We start from the raw sequence: 19094 nt of genomic DNA, 5'->3' as shown, positions 1-19094 counted from the left end.
TCCCTGATGCCTGCACTCAGCTCAGAAAAAAACACAGGGGAAAATCATTTGTGATGTGAGTGGTCTAATAGTAGCTGTTATTTGGAAGCAAATGCTGGCAAGGATAAACTACCTCTCCCCTGCAGTGAAATGTGGCCCAGCAATCAGAATACTGGTTGAAAGGCTATAAACATGTGTATTCCCAACTTGGCTCTGACAGACTAATGACAGTGAAGAGTGCTAAATACTGCTGTTGATTTGTTACTGTAATGCAGTTTTTATTTTCTGCCACGCAGATCCACATCAGGGCTATCCCAGTCAGAAATGCACATCAATTTGAATGGAAAGCAAAGGAGTTATGACTACCTCTCTATCCACTCAACTCAGAACACAATCAGTGGTGAGTATGATAAAGAGAGATGCTACTCTTATATATGTATGGTTTCAATACCAGGAGACTGAAACATATCCTATTTATAGATTAAAGAATAACCTTTTGCACTTCTTGCCCTGCAAATTAACCCAGGACTTAGCATGGCAAGCTGTTTTCTTCCCTTTCACTCCTCCTTTCCATCAGGATGAGTGTTAAGGGACTTGATTATCAAATTATTCAGTCAGTGGTGCCAAAAAAAATCTTTTTTACTGAAATAGTTCAGTACACACAGGGCTTTCACATGAGGCAATGTGTCTATGCTTGGAGGTCATAATTTGGTTGCAACTGAGATGCACTAAACAATAAATAGTGCACAAGATAAAATAGGCTCCAGGTTCTTCCTCTGTTCTTGTGTTTGCATGATAAAACTAACTGGAAAAATAAGCACAAGGCACCTAATTTTCTTACAGAAGTCAGATGTCTGTATCACATGCACAAAGGGAGCAGATATATGGAACACAAAGTTACGATTTTTCGGCTAGTCCATTTTTAAGTTAGACCTGTATTTTAAATAATTCCACAATGTTAAGTACTGTTAACACTACAGAAGTCATCATCACACTTGGTGCTGGCTGAATTGCACCTATAGAGCCAAAAGGACTCTGTTGAGCCCACAGGGCCTAAGGCTAGAGTTTCCAAAGGAATCTATACTACTCTTCATGTTCAAATCTCCCTCATGTTCAATGGGTGCTACATGCCTGATTTTTTAGTTGTCTTAATCAAAGTGCTGCAAATAAATGCGTACTCGCCCAGAAAGGAGCATTATAGAAAGAGCTCATGCTGTTACTGTGCTTCCCTGTTCTACACATATTATTCTGTTCTAAAGAATGTAAATTTTGAAACACTTGTTTGAGCTTCCTTCTTGAGTTATATTGATTCAGATATAATGAAAACAAGGACAGAAATATATTTAATTTTTGAAGCCCCATTTTTGCATGCTACTTGAGTCGCCCATCTCCTTGCACTCATCTGCATTTATTCTAGCTGTTTTGTTTCTGCAGCACCTGGATCACCAGCCATTCAAAAAGAAGTTTTACTAAGCGGTCTAGAAAGAGAAATCATTTGTGTCAGCCTAAAACGTGACCCTAAGAATGGCTTTGGTAAGTAAGGAACATGAGTGTTATATTTGTTACTGGGACTGTCAGGTCCTGGTGTAAACACTGATGCTTGCTGACTCATGCTGAGCAAGATTGTAAACTTCTTCACCTCATTTATTCTCCTTATAGAATAAGACTGCCAGTCTTTGCAAAGGTTTTAACATTTCAGACTTAAGAGGACTAAGTGCATAAATTAAGGCCACACTTTTTTTTTTTTTTTTCAGAGGATTAACTAGTGTCAGAGATCAAGGGGACCAAATGGTAAAAGTAGAATGAAAGGAACAGGAAGAGATGATATTCTGCAAACCCTTCACATATTGCCTGTGTGGGTGCAAAATGCGTACACAAGCCTAACATGAATGTTTCCTGACTTCTAGATTCTTATTTGGATAACATTTGTGTTACATAATACACTATCACAGTATATCCTCTTCTTGTGGATGAGTTCAGAGGACCATCAGGTCCCATAACTGACCATTAATGCTATTTATTATCAGATTTCTAAATGGTGCAGGTTTGTGTGGCACGTTTGATTCCCAACCCAACTGTTCTACCAGTGAGAAGTCAGCCTGTTACAGAATATTCTAAGCCAGGATAATGAAATTAAATTAATTAACAATAGATTTAATTTTCTTACATGCCTCATATATCCATTAGAAGTTTGCATTTCTCTTCACAGGGGTCCTAGACCACACAATGTAAAATAATGTTCTAATTTATGAGCTTTTATACCATATTCCTCCTGTGGGTGTTAAATACTAAGGTCAACATAGCTTATGACTCTTATAAGAAAGCAGTTGGAATTCTTTAAAGTCCCAAGCCAGAAAAATACTCTTACTGAGAAATTGTATTAAAATAACAGCCAATGAAGTCACCAGCATGCTTAAATTATAGTATGAGTTTAAAGCTCTCTCAAATCAGGATCTCGATGCACCAGTCTCCAGAATTTGCAATAAACTTATGCCATTGGAGTAAGAGCCTTTTGTGCTCCTAAGGTTCATGTTTTCTAATACTGCCAGTGTCTGCATTCTCATGCTATCTCACTTTTGCAGGTTTTGTAATTATTGGAGGAGAAAATGTAGGAAAATTAGACCTCGGTATCTTTATCGCTTCAATTATCCCTGGGGGACCTGCAGACAGAGCTGGAAATATCAAACCAGGTCACTGTCCTTAGTTTTTAATTAGAATCAAAATACTCTCATGGATTAAAGTTAACTACTTAACTTATTTCCCTATCCTGATGTGCACTGTCTTGTTTTTATCCTTATTTTTTTAAGGGGGTCGACTCATCTCTGTGAATAATATTAGTCTTGAAGGTGTTTCGTTCAATACTGCAGTTAAAATTATACAGAATTCTCCTGATGAAGTGGAGCTGATCATCTCTCAACCCAAAGGTATAAAGGCAAACATCTTTGCTGGCTATGGAGTGCTAGCAATTAACTCAGGACACTGGTATTTATTAGGCTCTGGGATGTTGTAGCACCTTCTTGCCACTCAGTGCCAGTTATAATAACCACTGGTTAGCAGTGAAAATCATTCCAGTGGCTGTCATGAGATCTCTGTTCTATAGTCAGTATGAAAAAATCCAATCAATTACGGGCTTTATTCTTCACTGCTAAATACCAAGGGAATTTCAGCATTTCTTTCTATGACAGAATTAGCTCTACATCCCAACCTTGAATCAGAATCATTGTCATAGTTCTCTGCAGTGATGAAGCAAATACTTTTCTCCATCCTAATAGTAGCAGTGCTCCATTTTGCAATGGCTAACTCATTTTACAGACCTGATTGCACAACCAGTTGATTTAGTAAGCTGTTTTGTCCTTCTGTGGTGATATACAATATCGGCTTTCAAGTTTACTTATTGTTTGCATTCATCAATGTTTGATTTTGGTATGGTTTTGCAGACATATATGAAGAAGGATTAAATGAAGAAAAGAGTCTATCAAGGGGAAACAGCACTAGTGGATCTGAGGTCTCTTGTGTAGACAGTGGGAGAAAAAAGATTCAAGATTGCCATACAGCTCTCCCCAAAGAAAAGGACCAAAATATAGATGAACTTGAGAAGGCTCTTTCCTGGAGTTTAGCACCAAAATTGGGCCCCAGGATTCCAGTTCTTTCATCTGATAGCCTGGATGTGGAGGTAACTGAGATTGTGATGTTGTAGAGTAGCATGATGCCCAGCATATGTCTTAACAACATTCCAGCTATAATAAGAATGGAAAGTAACTGATAAATTAAAGAATGAGGAAGGAAGGAAGGAAGAAAACCTTGAAACTTGTTGCTTCTTAAATTACTTTGGAAATGTCAAAATGATACATGTCTAGAATGAGTGAAAAATGGAGAAACTGTTCTACAAAATGTTATTAAAAGTTGTCCTCCCTTCTCCAGTGAACTACAAAATTTTGATTATTTTCTTGCAATCTCTTTAAGTTTTCAACCACCCACAGGGTAGTAATATTTTGTGTCTAATTTTCTTCTGTTAAGCAGCCTCCCTATCTACACTCAGTTTATGCACATTTAGATGGATTATTTTTTGAGTAGCAGTGTATGCCTGAAATAATGTCAGGGATATAAATGCTACCATTCCAGGCTTACACTGACAGCAGGATCAAAACCTTTATTTCTTCTGGAAACCCATTCTCTCTTTTTATTTTATCTATTTATTTATTTGTTTATTTATTTATTTATTTACTTATTTTCTTGAGATGCAGTAGTCTCATTAGTGTTTATTTTTTTTGAGACAGGAAGCTGATTCTTCACACTTACCACATCCAGCTGAAACCATCTCCAATGAAATCTATACTGTGGAGCTTGTTAAAGAAGATGGGACTTTTGGAATCAGTGTGACTGCAAGTGTTACTGTTAATCTTTCAGTGTGTCCTTCAAACTGTCACGTAATCAAGAAACATGTAGGGAAGTGTATTCATGTGCAGCAAAGGTAGAAGATAGGTCGATAAAGGAAAAACTGGTAGCATGGCACATTTCAAACTTAAGTATCCAACTGAATGACAGAGAAAGGATATAGTACTTGCTTGGCTCATTCCCCTGTTCTTGCCCATAGAATCTGTGAAAACATGTGAAAGACATGTCCCAGCATAAAGCACATAGTGCTACAAGTCCTTTTCATCCTTGCTCAATTTGTGAATGAGACCTACCACTGGAAGTGGAGTTCTGTCAGGGAGGGATACAGCCAAAGCCTCTAGAAAATCCAGTGATGCAAAGCATTCCCCAGATCATGACGGGTTTTCCCCTGGGGCTCCTGAAACTTGAAGGCTGTGTTTATGCAAGCAGGTCACACAGGACCCTGGTACAGGTTCAAGCAGCACCCACAAGTCACTGCTTAAGTGTTGACACACTCCCCAATAGGGCTTTGGCCTGTGCAGGGGACAGGACTTACCAAAACCAGTCATCTCATGCTCTGGAGATGAGAGCTGAGTTGCATGGACTCGAGATAAGCCATGCTTCATACTCTAAAGGGTAGACAAAGGACCCTGGCCAGTTTTAGTTCCAAATGTACAAAAATACAGTTTTCCATATATTCAGAAGACCAGAGAAGGGAACAGTGAAAACTTTATGTGCCACAGTTGAAAAACTAATTCCTTGTTCTGGAGATCAAGATTGAATTTACTGCTCCAGACTGAGGTGTGTTGATAATCCTTGCTGAAATGGAGCTGGAAGCAACAGCCATTTCATTGCTTGCAGTAGAAATGGAGAGCTGCTTTGTCATCTGAAATTGGCCAAAGGACGTAGCTGGACACAACATGATTCTTAGTTTAATATGGAATTCCTCTGGCTGCACAAGGTCAGGTTCAAGCTTTATATATTGTCTGAAAGGCCAATAGCTGCTGAATACATATTGCAAAGTCTGGAAGCTGGGCTAGAGACTGACTGAAAGATGCAACCAGATCTTTACATTAGCACAGGAAATCTGAACAACAAAAAAAAATAATCTGAACATTTAGTAAATGTTTCTATATAGCCACATAGAAATACACTGCACTTCCCTGAGAAAATAAGGCACAATTACTGCCTAGGGAAGTACATTACAACTAGGTGGAACATTGGAGTAACATCCTTTTTTTTTTTTTTTTTTTTCCCTATATATTTTTTAAATGTACTTTCTGAAGCAGTTTCTTTGCAATGCATACATAAGTTGAGTTGATTTTTATCAAGTGAAGAACATGTGAAAACTCCACACTAATCTGTGCATGTATGTTTTGCAGGGTGGAATTAACACTAGTGTGCCTCTTGGTGGGATATATGTGAAGTCAATCATTCCCAGGGGACCGGCAGATAAGGATGGACAAATAAAGATAGGTAACAAGTCTGGCAATAAAACTCTGGGCTGCAGAATTTGACATTAGTGTGGAATACTTACTACAAGATAATGAAACATGTTTGTTTCAGCATTTGAAAAGATTGAAGGTCATAAAGCTACAACATTATATGCAGTCCCTCATTCCTTAGCCTTCCACTGTAGTTTATATGTTGATATTCCACTGAAAAAACAGGAGTCTCATACCAACACCGCACAGCTTCCCTCTGTAGCTGCACACCAGGGCACTGACTCTCAGACACCTACTTTCTGTGTTGCTGTGATAAGCAGATGCTATCACTGCATTAGTTTCCAGAATACCCTGGAAAGTGGTGTGTTTTAAGCATTAGTTATAGAATACTATAAAATAAACAGCATTGCTTTCAAGCAAAGTAACATGATTTGAAACATGTAAGCATGAAGAAAAAATGCAACATGGGTAGCCTCAAGTTTTATCTCCAATTTGTATCATCAAAGCAATTTGACATCCCTTCCCCCCTTACTTCATACTATTTTTCCTCAGGTGATCGTCTGCTGGAAGTAGATGGAATCAGCCTCTGTGGCCTCACGCACAAGCAGGCTGTGGAAAACCTTAAGAAATCTGGCCAGGTTTGTGTAACAGCAGAGCAAAATGAGATGACCAGTCATACAACTTGGTCTAGTCGGATGTGTCCCTGCCCATGGCAGGGGGGTTGGAATTAGGTGGGCTATAAGGTCCCCTTCAACCCAAACCATTCTGTGATTGTATGACTCTGTAAACTGTACTTACTATAAAACACAGCAGCAAAGCAGGGCCAAAAGAAACTTTTTCTTTCCCTGCCTTGTGACTGTGGGTTCACCGTGTACTGTGTAAATGGGCACTGTTCATCTTTTTTTTAGGTTGCCAAGCTGGTTCTAGAAAGGGGACACCACCCACCGGCAGAGCCATGCCTGAGTGCTAATGACGGAAAGGAAGACCAATGTGCAGTTGTTTCTGTAGCAACATCCTTCACAGACGGTACCAAGGACTACTGCTTTTTGACAGATGGTGAGAGAGAACAAAGGAACTCAGGGTGACTTTCTCTGGCTACTTGTGATGAGCAAGAAAGGAATGAACAAAAATAATTCTGTGAAATTTCTGTGGGTTGGGAGAAAAACTGCACACCAAGCAAAAAAATGTGTAGCATTAAAAACACTATAAAAAATGTTTCTGAAAAAGATAAATACATCTGATATGCTTAGAGCTACAGTTGCTACATACAGGTGAATTTATCCTAGGCATAAGTACTGTATCTCTCAGCCTTCATGAGATGGGGCTGGCAGGGGACATCCCCGTCTGTACTCACAGCACTCTTGGGCAGGAAGCAGCTGTGCCAGTGTCACTAGTCTGCTACTCAAAGGCAGCTCAGTTGGCATGCCTGCTGACACTGTGGCAGTGACGAAGCTAGGGTGAGCTGCTGCCCCACAGCCAGGACTGGAGACTGCCATCACCTCTTTTCTTGAAAGCAGAAGATTTACAGATCATTTTCATTGAATTTATCCAACAAATAGATTCTCCCTCTTGCTGTGAAGCTGTCCCATAACCACCAAGTCTGCACTGTACTCTCCCATGGGACAGTTGTTTCTCTACACTGTCCCGAGGAGAATGGGATTCAACTGCAAGTATGGTATTTGGGAGATGGCTGGCCTCTTGATCTTGTCTCGAAAGGACAGTAGCTCTGATTCTAGTTTATGCTGGTTTGTGCAGCACCTGAACTAACATCAGACATACAGAATTGTAAGACCTACACAACATTTAAAGAAGAATGTCGGAAAAGGATAGTATTTGAAACTTTTGGTCTTGGTACAAATGGCTTCTTCCTTTGTAGGCTTGTACCACATGGCATAAAGCCTGTGAACACATGGTAGAACAGTGACCAGTTTTTATCAGTCTGCCCATCTGAATTCTAGGGCTCATGCAAATTAATGGAACACTAAAATCATCTTCTGTCATTAGTATCAGTAGATCTATCTCTGCAGAACACAGGAAAAAGGTCTGTAGAGAACATAATAGATACCAGTTCCTTAAGGGGTACATATGCCATTGAGCCTACTTTTTGTCCAATCCCTCCTTTGAACAGACAATATATTTGAAGTCAAATTGACAAAGAATTCTGGAGGCCTTGGCTTTAGTGTTCTGCAAATGGAAGGAGATGGCTGTGAACACCTCGGAGGAGTTATTGTCAGGATCAAAAGACTGTTTCCAGGGCAGCCAGCTGAAGAGAATGGAGAAATTGAAGTTGGAGACATCATTTTAGCCGTGAATGGGACATCTACTCAAGGACTCTTTTATCAGGTACCAGGCACTACTAGCATGTTACCTATTGGGCCTCCTGGTGGGTAACATGCTAATAAAGACAATGGGATGAAACTGCATTTAAACTTAATTATCACCAGAGGGGGTCAGTACTTGCATATAATGACTTTGATTGCTATGTAGGAGTCTTCTCTAGAATTCTTAAGGAGAATTCCCTTCATAACAGAATTGTTACAGATAATTTCTTGTGCTATTTAATTTTTAACTTTCCACTCCTTACACCCAAAATGTATTGTTAGATGAACAACAGCTATTAATTAGTTGGAATCTTTGTTGCTTCCATGAATAATTGAAACATTTTTCCCTGTGGTCGTTTGTGTTTCATAACATGCTAAATACCATGCCCCAGATTCTAATTTCCAACAGGTAAGATAAGTCTAGGGCAAGTTTCCCCCCCCCCCCCTTAAATTAATTAATTAATTAATTTTTATTTTATTTTATTTTGTTTTTTTGAGGGGGGTGGCTGGAATGAGCAATTCTATAGTGTTATGAAATTAAATAGTAACAAAGGACTACATGCAAATTTATTTTTTTTCCCTTGTAATCTTTTCACCTTATGAAATTTCCTGATACCGAGTGCTGTATATAAATATACATTGAACAGGCATGATTGGTTATGAACAGAAATTATGAGAACATCACACAATTTTCCTACTGACATGTCATTTGTATCATTAAATGGCTAAGGCAAAAGACAGTGTGGTAAATCCTCAGGGAGGCTGTAATTGTACTTCATATTTTTCTTTTGGCTTGGAGAAGTCTGTCCTTTGCCAGTGCCATCTTGCTCACTGGTGTACAGACTTTTTACTCAGTTTCTGCAGAGGAGCAGATAGGGAGTTTTTGCTTATAGGACTCCCTCTCCCCCCATATTCTCCCCTACTGAAGTATTTCAAATCTCATTATAGCTGAAAGACAGATGCCACTGGACAGATGTTATTCCGAGTAAGGGCTTTGGGAAAATCTTCCATTGCTTAGAGTCAGTGTGGCAGTCTATGGAGCTATACTGATATAATTGACAGATCTGTCACGTGTCCCTGTCACACGCAGTTTGAATGCATTTGCCTGAAAATCTTTATTTTCTTCAAGAACAGGGAAAGGTTAATTTAAACCTATGTGTCTGCTGGTGGAACAACAAGTTGTAAGCAGAAGAGACTTGAATTTAGATACACATTCATATAAATAATATGGCCCACTTAAACATGATGATCTTAGAGGAGAAAAATAACTGGCCTCCAGACACTTCTGAGAGGCACAAATACTAGGAATTTGGCAATCACATTAAAAATTATCCCCCATCCCAGTTGGCAAAAAGACATGTACTGTAGACGGGGAAAAAAACATATTTCATAAGAAATCTAATATTCCTTCTTCCTGCTTAGGATGTCCTACACTTGTTGAGAGGAGCTCCACCAGAAGTCATACTACTTCTCTGCAGACCACCAAAAGGTGTTCTTCCAGAAATAGAGCAGTGTGTCCCGGTAAGACAAAGACTCTGTGAACTTGCTTCTGTAAACCTGGAAAAACACTACTACATTTTCTATCTAGCCTCAAATAAAGCAACCCTCCCTTTTCTCCAAGGCACTCTTTTCCATTCCTTTCCCTTCCCATATGCAACGTACCCTCTACAGTTTATCTGCAACCAAAATAGAAATCTGACAGATCTGAAACATGTTTATCCCAGTGCAACAACTTTTGAGTTGCAGTACTGTCAATGAAGTGAAATATCACATACCCAAGGAGATCTTCTAGCTAGTGTTGCTTCTAAAAATGTTCTACTAGATGTTCAGCCAGAAACTGCAGATATTCCCAACTGCAGCTATTATAATCTGTGGGTTTCAATTATATTACTCCCCAAAGTGGGAGGAAATTAAGGAACTTTTCCTCTTAACAAACTTAACTAAGTGAAATTACATTTCCAACCAGTTATTCAGTTTCTTATTAATGGTTAGCAGAATCAGCAGAAAACAAAACAAAACAAAACAAAACAAAACAGTAGAGGCTGCAGTAGAGGGTAAGGCTAGTATTATTATTCATGCCTTTTGAATATAATTCATGGACACATGCACAAGTACTCCTATCATGAGCATGCATTTGCATTATTCTTGCTCCATGCAGAATGGCCTCATGGTTACTCTAATGCCAGAAGGATTTGTAAGTGATGTCCATGGACAGACAGAAATGATTGTCAGAACTATCTCCAGAAAACAAACCTGCTCCTCTTACTCTCCTGCAAGATGCTATTTAGTTGGTCTGACCAATTACTTTAGTCCCTTGCATACGAGTCAAATCTGGAAGCCACTTCTACACACTGAAGAGAATGCAGACTAAAGTTCAGGCACGATATGAACAGAAATAAAGTGAGGTCTCCGCTAGCAAATGATTAATTGGGAAAAGGAACTTGTGTAGTAGCTCCCTGACTGGAATTCCTTAACAATGTAGAAGACAGACATAAGGACAAAACAGTTATTTAGTGAATACGTATCTCCCTCCATTTTTTACTCCCTTCCAGTCATCATCTGGTATTTTCACATTAAGATGCTTATCAATAATCTCTTTAAATTCTTCTTTGGTTCTTAAAGGAAAGAAGATGGGAGAACAAAAGTTATAACCTTTTTGTTATTTTGATAGACTCCAGCACCATCTCCTGTTAAGGAGTTTGTGGCAGAGATGCCAGGCAGTCCAGAGGCAGGAAACAGTTTGGACCGGTCTAGCAGTGATGGAGGTAGCACCTCTCCAGACCTCGAAGATTGTTTGGATTCACCAGTGGCAGCAGATTTCAGTGAGCCTCCAGAAGAAGACAGCTCAACTTACGAAGAGCAAGAAGCAGAGTCTCAAGATATGCCCATACAGAGACTTATGCCTCCTAAGGAAAGTTCCTATAAGGACCTTTGGAAGTTTCATCAAGAAGCTGCCAGTTCTGAAGCGTTCCACTCCCTGGAGGAAGAAGTGAAGCAGAACTGCTACTCACCATGTGAACCTGGATGTGCTGAAAGGTAAGGAACACTGAAATCTCCTCTGCAGCCTTTCCTTTGGCTCCTAAGATTTCAAAAGTGAATTGCTTAGCGTTAAGTATGGGGGGCTCTCTATTAGTCACTGCTGATTACTGAAAATTTTGTTTTATCATCTTATTCTGACAATCCTAATCTTCTGTCTGATTACTCTCAATTTACTGGAATTCTTCATAAATCCTCCTTGCAAGACAGTTGAGTGCTGCGCTACTGTAATCATTTATGCCGTTCAGCTAAAGCTGGCTGCATTTTGAAATCAGTAAAAAGACTCCTATTGACTTAAATAGGAACCAAAGACTTTCTTATTTATTGTATGATTTTTTTCAACTTCAGTTTTCTCAGAGCTGACTTAAGTAGGCAGCAAACATTTCTTACTGTGTAACCTTTTAATTTCAAATTTCTCCAGTTAAAACAAACAAACAATCAAAAAAAAAAAAAAAAAAACACTCAGAAGACAAACTGTGATCAAGGAGCAAAACATTTTTTTCCAATCTTCAGGAGCCAATAGAAGCCCTGACAAGTTATACAATAAAATACAGTCCGACCAGACTCAAGCCTCCTTTTACACTCTTTTGGATATACTTGACACTGGCACATGGCACACAGAAGATTCCGTTTTAAACATCTTTCCCAGTGCAAAATAACATAAATTACCAGAACAGAAAAGATTGGTGGAAAGATAAGTTAAATGTCTATCAGTGACCTTTAACTTATAGATTTGTTAATTTTCTCTAGAAATTCATTTCCAGTTTTCACGCAGTCACTCAAATCTTTTCATTACTTTTGGCATTCATCAAGCACAGAACCAGGTAATTGCAGATTCCAGTCACTGGGGAGCCACAGTTCTAGGTGACTGCAGGTCTGGTGGGGCCATAACTGCAATTCATACTTTTAGCTCTTCTCTCACGAGAGAAGAAACTTCATTCACACTTATGAGTGAAGCTCCTGCTTGCAAAAATGTTTCTCTACTTCCAAGATTAAAACCAGCTGAAATATGTCTGTAGCAAGCACACTTGCCAAGAGACGCAATTTCATCAAACCTAAGTTTCTTGCAGGAAAATATCAATTGCAAGAAAAATCACGGATTCTTCTCAAGAAGGAAGTTCTGAAATAAATGTTTTTGTTTGGTATATTCTCAGTATCGTTTAGTTTCATCTTCTGCATTTTCAAAAGACAGCCAGAGCAGTTTAAAAAGATATGCATCTGAAATAGTATTTTACGTGTAATCTCAGTTTAAGTGATCCTTCCAGCTAACTATTTACATGTACAGGTACATATGTATATACATACAATAACATAATAGGCATTAATAAAAGGATTCCCCTTTCTTTTCTTTAGATTGCTTAAAACATTTCATGCTAATGTGGAAGTCTTCTGATAGGAATTCTAAGATGTTTACTGCTCAGGATTTCATATGGGAAATTCCTGTGATTCTTTTCATTGCCAACAAAAAGAACCTTTGAAAAAACTACTTTGAGAAACTTCACCCCATAGTTGTCTCCTAGGCAGTCCATGTGGAGGGGTCCCCCAGACACCAAAGGTTAAGTCTAGCATGTCAGTGGACCTTGTATATGGGCCTACAGGATGACCAAGATTCATGTATTTCCCATGGTGACACAGAGATGGGCTAGAAGCTGTGCTGTGAGTAGGCCACTGCTGGCTCACAGAGCCTGTGTAGCTCTGCCAGACACCTTTTGTACCCATGAAGGTCAATCAGCACTTCACTGGCATGGGACAGTTTCTGTGACACTCTCACTGAGCAAGGTCCATTGAACTTAATCGTTTATTTCCTTTAACCTAAAGAAAGGACCAGACTGCGTTTGTTGTTATCCTTAAATATTTACTCTAATTATCCCTATCTTCTTTCACAGTATTGTAGCACCTGTTTTTCAGCTATTAAAGCACACAGACTGCCAGCTTCATACTCAGCTTCGCTAGGCTACTGGAGATGTCCAACTCCTCATTTCCTCCCTATAGAGATATAAGCTAACAGGCTAGATCGCTTCCCTGACTAAGTGCATAGAGCACAAGCCTGCAGGTCTTCCTTATTTCAGCCAACATTTCAAAAATGCCATTGCAGGTGATTAGCTATATCCATCCAAAAAGCATCTTTCACTACTGCTTTATACTTTCCTTCTGACTATAGTCAACTTTTGAAACAAGAACTTAGCACTGAGGATATTCTGTCATTTCATGCAAGACGTGCACCATAAGAATAAACGTAAACTTCAAAAGAGAACTCAGGACTTCTATTTTTAGGAAGAGACAGGAATCATTTATGTTTCACGCTCAGGATCTGGGCTCCAATTACCAAGGAAAGAACTGCAGCAGCCATGAATGTGGCTGACAGTTACTTTTCAAGAAGGAAATATGCCCATATGAAAATTGTAATAGCCTTGCAACGTGCACACCACTTACTAGCTAAATTAATTAAATTGTTTATGGCAGATGAAAGACTTAATGGTCTAGGAACTGTACAACCATTCTTTTCAAGAAACAACAAAAGTACTAACTAATGCTTTAGAAAAGAATGTGTGTAAGATTTTGCAGGCATTCTGATATTTAATCTTTTGATTAGCCTCGTAAAAAGATTGATTACTTCCTCTTTATATTAATACTAGGAGGACCTAGACAGCAATTTAATACTATAACAAATACAACAGTTAAAATTAATATAGGGCAGAGTATAAGCAGTAGACTTTTCAGTGGCCAACTAATGAAGTATATGGAGGAAAATCCCAGCACTACAATCTTTTTTATTTTCCAGCCCTGTATTTAATAAGGGTGATGATGACCTGTCGAACAGAAACTGTATGCCTGAAATTCTCTCTCTAACCCCTATTGATGAAGAGCATCTTGCCATCAGCTCAACATCTGTGACCTCACTTTCACGTGGAGGAAGCTCTGAGACACTCTCCGCAGCCTTGGTGACACCACAACCACGCGTTTGTGGCCCTTTCTCCTCATCCCTGCCTGCTAGAGATACACATGGCAGTGACAATGAATGGGAAGACGTGGAGGAACCAGAGGAAGAAAAGGACAAAAAGGAGGATTGCACTAGGGTATGGGATAGGCACTGGAGTATTAACAGGCAGACCATGGCTAGGGAAAGGACAGCTTTAACAGTTTACCATTCTTAAAAGCTTTATTTTTAACACGTTATTTTTAACACATTACCTATGCTATTTCTACATGGCTTTATTCACTTTCCTCCAATGTCCAAAATCTTCAAATAAAGCAGATCTCCCTGTATGCCCAACTCTCTACCATTTCCTTAAAGGCTATTTCCTCCCCCTTGCCATATTACTGTTTCTTTAACTGACCACCACTGTGCAGTATTATTCCCAGGATACAAAGGCCTAAGACCCATTCTGTTCTCTTGTACCATATAAATTAATCGGAATCAGCTACTTCATATTTTTTGTTGTGTTTTAAACCCATGAGCAAAATCACTTTGTTACAATGCTAGTACTGTAATGTCCTGATAAGAAACTATGATCCCTGTACTAATTACTATTCAAAATACAGGGCTCTGCTAAAAGCTGAACATCTTGCATTCCTGCTGACACTAATGAGCTCTGAATTCCTACTAATTTGAGAGCAGTGAGGACAAAATTTAGGTCCAGCCATTTCCTTCAGTGGGAAAGCAATAGCAATAACAGCAGCAGCCTCTGAACCCTACTATTGTAATGCTTGTCAGTTCAGAGGCCTCCGTGCCTTTCTTTATACATTTTAAATGCCCAGAATCCATTCCCGGATGGCCTTCCCTGCCTTATTGGGCCCTATCAATCAGTGACCATGAAGCTCCACCAGATAGATATAAAGAAGTAAAATTAATTCTGGAATGCTGCAATGACAGATCAGAGAAATCTTTATGTATGCTGCTTATTTATATCACCTGAGCATCTGATTCCTATTTGCATATAAAACATAAATGCAAGATGTTAATGAAGCAACTAAAAAGCCTGCATCAAACATATCTCGTGCTTATTTTAATAGGAAATGGAGGTCTTTGTGACTTTGACAAGGTCAGAGAACAATGGTTATGGATTCTCAGTGGTTCTTAACAAAGTGGACAACTGTCTGTATGTTGATGAAATCTTGCATGAGCCTGCCCTGTCTGATGGAAGGCTGAGAAGGGGAGACAGACTCATTATGGTACAGTAATCCTTTGAATTTAAACAGAGGAGAAAGTATTTTCAGATCAATGTCATTTAACTTCAGCATTTCTCATTTGGTATGCAAGTGCAAATGAGTCATATAATAAATATAATTCTGCTGACTTCGGTAGGATAAACTTCAGACTGAATACATTGTATGACCAGGCAAAAAACAACAATCATCTAGCAGTAATGCAATACAACTGAGACACTAAATGGCTTCCTAAGTGATATAAACTGCATTAATGTAGTAAGAAAGGTGGCATACAAAGGATACAGGAATTATGTCCTTTGTAGTGTTTGAACAAAACGTGTTTTAAGGTTCATCTTTAATTTGTTTCATTGAACTTGTCTTCCTTGCTTTTTGCTACAAGGCCTCAAGTTTCAAGAAAAAGAAGCTATTTTTATGAAAACTGTACATTCAGAAAAACAAAAGTTTGAAAAAATCTTACTGCAATTGTAACTGTTACATTCACAGGCATTAAGTGCCACAGCAAAGCGATAATATGAGAGTGAACACTAATTTAAGTTCATATGCAATATTTGGGGTGGAGGGAGAAGTGTAATGATGGTCAACGAGATCTTTGACATCACTATAATGGTTTGTCATTTAGGTGAATGGAATCGATGTCACATCTTTACCATGCAACGAAGCCCTGACTTTACTGCACAACTCTCCTCCTGATCTGCACCTTGTGGTTGGCCGTGCTGGCAGCGATCCATGTCCTGCTGTTAGGCCAGATGACATTCCTGAAATTACTCTCACAAAAGGTGCCAACGGACAGCTAGGTGTGTAGTAAATACTACAAATGCTATTTTAGACAGGGATTACAGCAGTGGTATGATAATCATATGCAATGGTGGTATTGGATCAGTTTGATCCTGAGTGACCTTGACACCTTTATGCTCTCCTCCATCAACACGACTGTAGGATGGCAAACTGTATTTTGGGCAGGGCCTTAAAAGGAAGATAAATATCTCTTATTAGGCCAATTAAGCTGTTGGAAGAAATATCTTTGTGTTATCACCCTATCAGCTGAAGTTTCTGCCAGATCTTCAGTCACATATTTTTATGTTATTGATACACAGAGAAACACTAGAAGCTGTTTGTAGTAATGCAGTAATGATAAATACCTATTGCTGGGTAGACCCAGGAAATACTATAGCTATATTTGCTCAGATACAGCATCCTGTTCCCAGTTCAGAAACTAGCTTGTTTGGAAATTGCTTGAATATCATTGCACAACACTGTTCTGTACCACATAGGTATCTCCTCAGTTGTCCTGTGTCTCCATTCCCTGTCTGAAAAAGTGGATTGATATCACACCCTCCATCACTCTAAAGATTGCAAAGTAGTTATACCAACTGGTAATGATGGAGTTACTGCTATGCCACACAGTCTTATTGAAATGGTTATTCAACATCAGGTGAAATAAAGCACTATGGAATAGCTGAAGTGTACAGATGGACAATACCATTTCATTTTTTTCATTTTATTTATTTATTTATTTATTTATTTAACACCAAATTGCATTTCATTCTCCCTCTCTCACTGGGGCAAGATGGCTGTTTATAATGTTGGTGCTTTGTTCAGCCTATTTTTCAATACCACATCTATTCCATCAGGCTTCACCTCACTGACAGTGAAATTGAAAACATGCTGTCACAAAAGATGTTTTGTCTGCATTGTTCTAGGCTTGAAGCTGACAGGAGGAGCTGGAAGCAAGTTACAAGGTATTTATGTGCTAGAGATAGTGCCTGGCTCCCCTGCCAGTGTGGAAGGCAGTTTGCAGCCACGAGATCAGATTCTGTACATCTGTGGGCTGTGGACTGAGGGCATCAGCCTGGATGATGCAGTGAGAGTGTGTGAAGCTGCCACCCAGAATGTCCAAATCAAAGCAACAAGGTAAATCTGAGCCGATGTAAAATCTGAACATACTCAGTCCTAATGTTAAAGCAGGTTTCTAAATTTTATATCAACAAGTCAAACAATAAAACCAAGACAAACAACAGGAAGAATGCTGTAGCTCAGAGGTCTGAAGGTGTAACCTGATGTACATCAGTAAGATATCTTAACTCCTTCTAATTATAGCTAACATAGAACAATATGAGCATAGGTAAACTCACACAACACGAATTGTAACTCTTCAGACTTCATCATCCAAAAACCAGTGTGAATCCTTTAACTACCTCTGATGGGAAACTCTGACTTATTTCCCACAGCCAAACATTTTAGAAAGGTATTAAAAATACAGTGTTTAGTCTGCAGCATGTAAAAAAAAAATCATCCCAGGGTTGATGAAAAACCTGCAGTAAAGAATTTCCCTCAATGGGTCTTGACTGCGTTTTAGATGCTTTGCATTCTGCAGTCTGACAGAGGCATAGGATACAGAAATAGCCTCTAAAGATCTTACAGTCAAATAGTCATTCACATATTTTGGGGTTACTAAGTTAGATAACTAGATTCAGCTTTAGTGTCTGTCACAGCAATTTTAAACTAGTTCAAACATTTATCAGTGTTTTATTAACTGGCACTGTGCTAGCAGGTGAAGAAACTCCAGCCACATTATATTTATTGCTGTATAAGCAGCTAGTAGGCAACACACACTGATCTTAAGAATCTGCAGTCTAAGGAAATAAACAGAAAACGGGGATAGGAAATTACAAGTGATCACTCCCACTTCATAGAGGAGAACTGAAGCTGATTCAAAATATGCCACGAAGCAGTTTTGTACTGAGACAGATGGTGTAACGTGTTCTTTCTTTTCTAAACCCATTTAATTAAAATGTTTTGTTGTTGTTAAAGGCTGTCTAATATTTCATATATTGATATAAATGCTCTTTAGGCAAACACCATTAAGAATAACAAATCATAGAACTGTAATTTAGACAACTGACTTTTTCAGAAACAGTTTTCATATGTGCTTTTATAAAGCATGCAGCTCTTAATGGCTCACATATTTCACTTTTTCTGCCTCCAGAAATGGCAATCCAGTGGTTCCTATAGACCAAGAAAATAGTAAGTAAGGCTAATATTTGGGGGGTTGAATTTAACATTTGCTTCCGATTTTGGAAATAAGCATAAGGTGTTGACTCATTGCATTAAACATTTATTAATAGATTGTAACTTGGCATTCAGCATTTTTGTTAACGTACTAAGGGTCTGAAGAAAAACTGACAGCTCTTTACAGACAGAAATAAAACACAGTTCTCTGTAAAAAATATTCTATTTTCATCCATATTTGCATAGTCAGTTTCTATTTTTTAAATTTGTTATTATTTAGTGGGAATTTTGTGTTCATATTTCAACATCTGTTTTGATGAAAACTATTCTCCATGTGGTTTTGAGCTACTCTTTAATATGATGCCATGACTTAATTTTCTTAGACCAACTTTTTAAACCAGTATCTATAATAATAACTGCTCCTTTAGTATAGGAGCATTCCTATCAGGGGACTATGTTTATTACCATAACTGACACACTACTTCAGTGACCATCCACACTACAGAGGCTTGACCAGAACTGCTCTAGTAGCAGAAGGAATCTCAGCAAGCAGAGGCTGCAGCGGCGCAGTCAGGGACAGCTACTGTGCCAATGTTGTGTCTGTTCCAAGGCAAGCTAGCTACAGATTTTTTACTCTAAGGCAACTACCATGTGTATGTTTTTACAACCTGAAGTAGCTTATTTTACTTACTAAAGAATAGGCTTCTTTGAATTTACTGCAAGAGATGGGTAAAGCTAAGTGTACTCTCAGTTTCTGCAG

At 38.7% G+C, this 19094-nt stretch overlaps 1 protein-coding gene across 1 annotated transcript in view; it reads left to right on the top strand.

The window, feature by feature from the left end:
- Positions 1 to 19094, top strand: part of FRMPD2 (FERM and PDZ domain containing 2) — a 62708-nt gene that overhangs the window by 24922 nt on the left and 18692 nt on the right. The window contains exons 15-31 of the mRNA XM_032191179.1: positions 276 to 379; positions 1414 to 1512; positions 2562 to 2669; positions 2787 to 2903; positions 3417 to 3652; positions 4257 to 4361; positions 5736 to 5829; positions 6351 to 6436; positions 6707 to 6854; positions 7927 to 8141; positions 9542 to 9640; positions 10791 to 11155; positions 13938 to 14232; positions 15170 to 15328; positions 15945 to 16119; positions 17026 to 17236; positions 18312 to 18349. Of these exons, the coding sequence (XP_032047070.1) occupies positions 276 to 379; positions 1414 to 1512; positions 2562 to 2669; positions 2787 to 2903; positions 3417 to 3652; positions 4257 to 4361; positions 5736 to 5829; positions 6351 to 6436; positions 6707 to 6854; positions 7927 to 8141; positions 9542 to 9640; positions 10791 to 11155; positions 13938 to 14232; positions 15170 to 15328; positions 15945 to 16119; positions 17026 to 17236; positions 18312 to 18349 (2654 nt within the window). The remainder of the gene's footprint in view (positions 1 to 275; positions 380 to 1413; positions 1513 to 2561; positions 2670 to 2786; positions 2904 to 3416; positions 3653 to 4256; positions 4362 to 5735; positions 5830 to 6350; positions 6437 to 6706; positions 6855 to 7926; positions 8142 to 9541; positions 9641 to 10790; positions 11156 to 13937; positions 14233 to 15169; positions 15329 to 15944; positions 16120 to 17025; positions 17237 to 18311; positions 18350 to 19094) is intronic.

This window comes from Aythya fuligula, chromosome 7, assembly GCF_009819795.1.
Source record: "Aythya fuligula isolate bAytFul2 chromosome 7, bAytFul2.pri, whole genome shotgun sequence".
Lineage (NCBI taxonomy): Eukaryota > Metazoa > Chordata > Aves > Anseriformes > Anatidae > Aythya > Aythya fuligula.
This window is presented reverse-complemented; position numbering and strand designations above follow the sequence as displayed.